The sequence below is a fragment of the Amaranthus tricolor genome, chromosome 13 (genome assembly GCF_026212465.1).
Source record: "Amaranthus tricolor cultivar Red isolate AtriRed21 chromosome 13, ASM2621246v1, whole genome shotgun sequence".
NCBI lineage: Eukaryota > Viridiplantae > Streptophyta > Magnoliopsida > Caryophyllales > Amaranthaceae > Amaranthus > Amaranthus tricolor.
In genome coordinates, this window is record NC_080059.1 from 2,409,252 (window position 1) to 2,417,475 (window position 8,224).

Consider the following 8,224-nt stretch of genomic DNA (forward strand, 5'->3'; position numbering starts at 1 on the left):
GTTGTACCATTAACATGACACACCGAACACCCTCATGTGTTGCTCATGACACACCGAATACCCTCATGTGTTGCTCATGACACCTTAGCATTAGCTTGAGTTATCAAGCCAACACCTTCACACTTAGTAGATTTGAACACTTACTTTTAACAACTTTAAACGTCAAAGACAGATCAAAGCTAGATAATAAGCACTGATAAAGAATCAAGATAATCTCCAATCAAGTTATTCTTTGCATAAAATGAATAAATGATGTGTTATTCCGCATGAACACAAACTCTTGGTGCCATCATTCTTTAGATATTCATTTCTAGTTCTTCCCAAAAGGAAATTTAAAACAAGGAAGTGGGATATGTATACAACATACAACAAAACTTATTTCACCATTGATTTAAAGATACAGTATGTTTTATTTCGACAAATTACATTGTAGAAGTACATTCAATTTTGCTCATGCTCAATCTCTTCCCTAAACAAGATTCCAATTGGAAGAACAGCAAAGGAGACTGTTAATGAAATAACAATTACCGGAACCCCAGAATGAAATTAGAAATACAAAGTACTTCCGATGATATACATAAATAACAAGTTAAGCTTTTATTCTGTAAATACAATACATCTTCGCTTACGAACTTCCAATTGCTTGCTATCCTCAGAAGGCTGCACCAAAAAACAACCCATTTTGATCAAACTTAAATGCAAAACATATTTCATAGGTTTGTCTGTAAAAATATCTTTAGTTTGAGCAAAAATTATGTTTGAAATCTTGCTTTCACCTGTTGACCGATAATGTGAGGAACTCTAACTCGCTTAGAGCCGTCAGCCATTCGCTTGCTTAGTAAATGGCTTTCTAGTGGAGCGCTATCCATCTGCAAGAATTTCACCAGTGGTGTTAGTCTAATTCAAACAATGTTTCAGCAAAATAGTACCCAAGTGTGAACTACAGCGAAAAGTTCTTTACATATAATCTAATACGGGGGAAATCGCTAGCCAATTTCTTTTGTATTCAAGATTTCGTCATATCGGCCAACTATAATAAGGGTCTATTCTGTACTGAGCTACTAAATTAACTGCTTCATGGAAGACTTTTATTGCACATACTTCCAAAACAAAACCATTGAAAGATTATTAATCCTTAGCTTCATGGTCAAAATGATGAAATAACACCAAAATGAAAAGTCGGAGGATTTTCATAATGAAATGCCCTACCTGAGTTTCAATAACTTCACACAGTGAATCTACACACCCAGTAGCATGAATGCTTTCTAAATTGGGACACTGAAAAAGTAACCTTTCTGTAAAAACCAACAAACCATCATTAGGCCCCATGAAGCTTGAGGTATTACTAAACAAAATTTTCTTTTAGAATCAAACATTACAAAGAAATGACCTGGATGCAAATTTCTACAGGAGGTAAGGTTTAGGTCCTTGAGCTCTGGACAGTTTAAGTATAGAGCCTGCATTTTGATTCGATAGCCCAAATCAGAAAAAAAAAAAAAAAAGCAAATTACAATAACTAAAAAGGCCAATCTAGATATGGCAAAGGGACTCACATCTAAACCAGAACAACCCCATAAGCTAAGTTTCGTCAACCTGTTATGCTTGATAATAAGTTTTTGGTATACATGATGGGCTTTGCTATTTTTCTTAGAATCATTGCTTTCATCCGCACAAATATCATCCATTTCAGGATCACAAATGGACATACCACAGTCCATTAGCTCAAGAATAGGTAATTGTGCCGTGGCAAATTGAATACCACCTGATCATACAAGAAAATTGTGTTCATTTTAAACTCCAAAAATCTCCAAAGTGATTAGAATTATAAATACACAGAACAGGCCGAGGATTATAATTACTTGAAGTAATATTAGGGCAAAGTGCAAGTAGTAGTCTTGATAGAGTTCGGGAGAATGTGTTGCATATAATTCCAATGCCATTGTCAGTGATGCTTGACCTGAATCAACAATATAACAGTCTAAGATGCATGCAATTAAAAAAAGTAATTGTAATACCAATCTAGTCCTGCAGCTACATTGCCATATATCAACAAAATCCAAAGCTCTAATTGGAGTTTAAGAAAATAAACATTACCCACTCAAGTCAAGGAGCTCTAACTTTGAAAAGCTGTAAACAATGGCAGCAACAGAAGCATCAGTGATTCCGGAACCCAATACTAGCGAAAGCATTCTCAATCCCCTGAAAATGAAGTAGTAGATTTCATTAAGCCTGATTATGTTATTGAACGTTTCAACAAAAGCAGGAAAATTTTCAGTCTCTAAGTGATGTTTCTTGCTATATTTATGAGAAAATCTTCAAGAATCATGAAGTTGCAGAATTCTACTAACCTCAAATTTGCTGCGGAAAGAGCAAGAACAGTATCGTGAGACAATTTCGTTGATGCAACATGAATATTCTGCAATTTTGGGCAGAATTTTCCCAAGTTGTCCATCATGTTTGTGATATCAGTTGTATCATTTTCTTGATGAGAAAAGTTCAAAGAAACCTCCTTCATATTTGGGCAGTTGAAAATCTACAGTGATGAGACCTCAATAAGCACAAGCTTTACAGAAAAAGATGACAAGGGACATACAAGGATTTCACACAACATCCAGAGCTCTCAAACTACTACAAAAAAGAAGAGTAATCACCGTCTTAGATAGAGAATGAAGATCAGAAAGCCATAGTGTAGAAAGACTGCTTGAAGAAATGACAACTGATCCAAGATTAATGCACCCATCCATCTTAAAACTCGTAAGAGATCGTTTATCAGCAACAAAACGACCCAGCTCATCTCTACAATGTGTAAGAGTTAATCATTACTTACTTTATTCTATATTCAAAGAGACGCGTAAACAAAAACTACAATTATCACAGGACATTCACTACAAGGGTTTCGAGTCTAGGACAAATATATCAATTAGCTAAGCAAGAAAACAGTTTTAAGCTGAAATACTCCACCCATGTTCATCAAACATTACAGTTTCCTTCTAGTCAATAGTGTCAAGTAAGTCTGATAACATTTATTGATTTACCAGAGCTAAGCTATCAACTACTTTAGGGTGCTCAAACCACTACAAACCATCAAACAGTAGCTAGCCAAGTAAAACGCCATGCAAGTTTCTTTTAAGTGGCAAAAATTTGCAGTCTGCTAGAGATCTTCAAATATATAATATCCTCTCAATTATGATGCATTTACCCCAAATTAAAATGTCATTTATTCACAAGTCATAACATGTCCAAGGATAATTAGTATAAGAAGGCATTTGATATCAGCATATGGAGCCATTCAACAGAAAAGTCTACAATTAACCAAGGTTCACTCCAAAGTAACCTGGATGCATACAAACAGTGTTAAAGCCTGATGGCTCACACTAAAACAAAATCCCAATAGAGCAGTATAAGAAAAGATCAAACAGGGGATTGATCAATATACCCAGTTATCCGATTGACTGATAATCCTGACGTAAGGATCTCTATGGACTCCAAATTTGGACAAGAGAAAGCGATGCAAGCGAGCATTGTTGAATCCACGTCACTGCAATGTATGCAAAAGTTAGTTAATGAAATTCAAATCTATAAAAGCCCATATAATACATCATACTGTTAAACACACCACAAAACAAGCATGTCCTTTTATCATAAAGATTTGAAGCAAAAACGAGTATATTTCAAGCTCATCTTAAAATTTCATTCCAAATAGCACTTAACACACCCTTAAGTTGGTTAAGCTTTAACAATATATTAGATTTGATTAGCTTCACCGCATCAACAGATAAATACCAATTTTCAATTTCCCACGTCAAAAGTAGAATAACACATCTATGTCCAAGTCCCAACTTTCCAATGTAAATTAGGTCCTATCGCCATTATAGTTGTTAACAACATCATACTACACATTTTACTCTTATTACAGTTTATAATGGAAAGAGTAAGATCCAAGGCCACCAAACTTATACCAATTCACCAAGTCAATGATAGTAAGATCCACAATTGTATCAAAGATAAATCCACCAATCTGATTTTCCTTCCTCACAGAAACCCAATTTCTTCTACACTATCAAGTCCAAGAACATCATTGATCGATAAAGGTATCAGAAAACTGCTCATGTACATACATCAATACGCAGATACGCTATTCAGTTTGCAACATTATAACCTTGAAACTTTAAATCTGTGCCGAATAGAAAACCTTTTAGAGAAATCAAATTAGAATTATGAGCAATCAAAAACAATATTGTAGATCCACTATCACTCTATGTTTTCTTGCTAAATATAAGTACAAGATGTTAAATCCCTTAGACTAAAAGTAAAATTACACAACTCACTTTCAAGTCCCAAATTTCCCATATCAATTTGATCCTAATTGCATTTAGTTGTTTACAACATTGTGCTACAAATTAAACTACTTAGCTACAAAAACAATCGGTCTTATTCCCAAAAGATTGAACTAAGCTACATGAACTCATAATCCAAGTGGTCAACCAGTCATCTACACTTAAAATGTCAAGTATATGTTCTCCTTTGGATGAAATCCCACCAAATGACAAAGTCCAAAGTACTGAATTCCATTGTTGAATTAAAGATCAACTTCCCCAATCAGATAATCCCTTCCTTAAAAGCAAAAAACAAAAGGAACACACTGCAACCCAAATTCTTCTACACTACCAAGTCCAAGAACCTCATTGCTAATCAGATACCACCTCATGTACATCCATCAATAACTATCCAGTTTGCTACATTATAACCTCAAACCCTAAATCTACTCTTAAGTATATAAATTTTTTTAAAAAAAAAGAGAAATAAAACTAAAACCACGAGCAATCAACACTAATAATGTAGATCCACCATCACTCTATGTTTTTTGCTGATAAAAGCACTTTAAACCCTTTAGACTCTTACATGACTATCAAGCAAACTACAGTAATCTACCCTACATTTCCCCTAAATCTTCCTTGCTTAAACAAACTAACCCTAAACTAAAACCCTCCTAACCCTATGTCTAATTGAACAAGAAAAATATCAATCAAATATAAAATCATCCAAGAACCAGTGCATCACCAAAAAAGCAAATCCAAGCAGTCAAATGTAGGTCAATAAACTACCCTAGAAATCCTCGATTTATACTTATTCCAGCCTTGTTTAAGCATTATTTACTTGTGTATTTTGATATTTATCTGTCCATTATCGTTTTCCGATTATATTGTTTAATATTTAATTATATAGGTCCTCAACTATGAATCCAGTTTATAATTGTTTTACAATACCATCATCAAATATTTCACCCCATTTCATCTAAATCAAATCCTCAAAACCCTAGATCTAATCCAAACCCAGAAAAATCAAACAATCAAATTTATTTTTAATTAAAAAAGTTAAAAAAATAATCCAAGACCAAACCTCTCCATTCTGAGAGAGATCCTAACAAGAGACGAAGAACACTTCTTCAACACCGACCCAACAAACCCAACCGATCCAACAACCGGAACCCGAACCCGCAACTCCTCTGTATTCTTCCAAATCTGATTAGCAACATCTCTCCATCCTTTACAAACCCCAGAAGCCAACATCACCGATGATGGAGGCAATCTCTTCATAACCGCCCACATATACCCCGCTGGCAACCCACCCGAAACAATCTTATCCGGGTCAAACGACCCATCATCCCCTTTCCCTAATTCCTCAAACTTCCCACCTCCCTCAATCTCAGATGAATCGACAACATCCACATCATCAAACGATAAAACCCTCTGCGTACGAGGCGGAAGCACCCTCGGAGTAGAAGGGACGTTGTCTGCGATGGTGGCGGGCCCAACACCACTGCACACATGCCCTTTCTTGGGGAGCCCACATCGTCCACAGATGTAACCCCCTCGTTTTTTCCCTCGTTTTGCGGGATCAAGCATGGGAGTTACTGGGGTAGTCGGAGTTGTGGTGGATGGGGTGGCGGCAATGTGATGGCGCATCATGATAGGAGGGTGTGGATGAGAGAATAAATATTAGATAGAGAAAATGTGGGTTTTAAGAGGGTAAATGGAGCATTTGGGTTGAGGAAGATAATATAGGAGAAGAGAGGCGCGAGAGGGAAATGAAAAACCTTGTTTTGGCGGGTTGAGTTTAAAGGGTTTTAAAAACTAAGTGATTTTGGGGGTGAAATTATGAATTTAGGGCTTCTATATGGGATACTTAGGGTTTATGGTGAAGGGTAAAATGGGTATTTTGTATGAAATATGGCGGGTGGGTTGGGTTGGCCATGTGTTGGATGAATCTAATTCTTCTGTGAATTCATGATGGGATCAAAAAATGATTTCAAATTTGACTTCTCATGCTTTTAGTTGTTGAGTACTTTAGTTGATGTACTTTTTTTAAATTATACTTGTGTTTGGTAAATAATTGTTACTTATTTAGTTTGATTTGTTGAAAATATTAGTTAATACTCAATTTTTATTTCACTGAATATGTTTTATTTATTTTTTTTAAACTATTCAATTTACTTATTTAACGTTTAATATCTCTTATTATACATAGCGAAATATTATAAAAAGTAGATATTAATAATTTTTGCATTAAGATAAATCAAACAAAATTTCACTTAATTATGTTTTAATTTATAGATAAAGAATACAATACAAATTAAGAGTAATAAGTGCATAGTGTCAAAAATAAAGAGAGTATAATAGTTGATTAAATTCTTTTTTAAGGTGTATTGTAAAAAACAAATTGATTATTGACTATTTATTAAAGAAAAAAATTGGTAAAAAGCCAAAAACTATTCTTTGTAGCTTTTCATTTTGGCTTATTAATGGTCCCTTTGTTCTTTGCCAGAAATTCCTTTTATTAAAATGTTTCTATCACTTTTTTTATTTTCGTTAAATTTATATTAATATTTTCTACGTAATTCAAATGGTTTTATCACAATTTTATATTTTGTACAATGTACAATTGTGTCAATTTATTGAGGTCAAGTGGATAATTTTTCATTTTTTTTTTAGGCTTAAAAACCACTCATCAAATATTTTTTTTAGGTATTTGACCAATTTTATAAGACACAGACAAAAAAAGTTTGTAATACTTGATGGATTGAATGATCAACTACTCCTATGAGTTTATGAACTACTCTCTAATTAATTGATGAGGCTTAATAAAATTTGATGATAAAAAATTTGCATAAGATAAGTACATCAATGTTTTGCATAAAATCTAATAGTAAAAAACCACTCAACAAATATGTTTTAGTTGCTTGACAAATTAAACAAAAGCTAAAATCAAAAAAAAAAAAAAAAAAAAAAGTGTTGACAAAAAATTCATTTTTCAAAGACACAGTGCGGACGGTAAATGGTAATAAACAGTGGTAATGGGAATGAAAAATTAGAGTAATTTTAGTTGATAAATCTCTAGGCTATCTTGATGGCCATGTTTGTCCAACTTCAATCATCTCATATTCTTCATAAAAGTCTAACTAATGCATTACCATTGGGAGAGGTGGTGTTCGGTGGTAATGAAAATTTTTAAACAAAAAAACTTTTTTGTGATCAAAATTTTATCACCATGAAAATAATATAGAACTTTTAATAAAATTTTACACTATAAATCATTTTCTTTATCACCATTTAATACCACCTCCCAAATGGATCGTTAATGTTCCTCCATTATTGCATCTATCATGTGTGTAGTAATGTTCTTGTGTATTGTGGACTTAATTTATTGAGAGTAATTTTAATGAGAACAATGGTTTATGTTTGTAAATTGTAATGACTCATGAGATTTATTTTAAAAGATAGAATGAATTACATAATTATAAGAAAAATGAATAGAATTTTTTTCTTCGAAAAATATGGCACTCAAATAATAGCTAGTGGAGTTATTATATTATATTATAATAGGAAAAAAAAGGTAATTTTAATAATAAAATGTAACTTTAAAATTTAAAAGAGTTAAGTTCTTAAAGTGTCAGCATTAACAATTAACAAGATAACTTGAATAAGAAAAATGTTTGCATCAATTTTAGTGTAGACTAAAATTATACACCCACTTAGATACTAATTTGGAGATTGGTTTTTTGTTGCTATTTATGATGAGACTTTTATTTGGGAATGGGAGTGGGGACTAGGGAGATATTTTGAGATGAAACAATCAACAATGGATGATGACATAATGTAGATTGCCATATGGAATAAAATTGTGTATAAAATTAAATCAACAACCAGAAAGTTGTTTTCACAAT

At 33.2% G+C, this 8,224-nt stretch overlaps 1 protein-coding gene across 1 annotated transcript; it reads right to left on the reverse strand.

Moving 5' to 3' along the window:
* Positions 1-300: 300 nt before the first annotated feature.
* LOC130798570 (F-box/LRR-repeat protein 17) lies at positions 301-6,118 on the reverse strand. The gene is made up of 11 exons (XM_057661609.1): positions 5,401-6,118; positions 3,437-3,538; positions 2,652-2,796; positions 2,349-2,533; positions 2,095-2,199; positions 1,860-1,957; positions 1,554-1,762; positions 1,391-1,457; positions 1,210-1,295; positions 777-869; positions 301-660 (listed from the first exon to the last, which is right to left on the reverse strand). The coding sequence occupies exons 1-11, from the start codon at positions 5,967-5,969 to the stop codon at positions 598-600; spliced, it is 1,722 nt and encodes a 573-aa protein (XP_057517592.1). The 5' UTR covers positions 5,970-6,118; the 3' UTR covers positions 301-597.
* Positions 6,119-8,224: the final 2,106 nt, after the last annotated feature.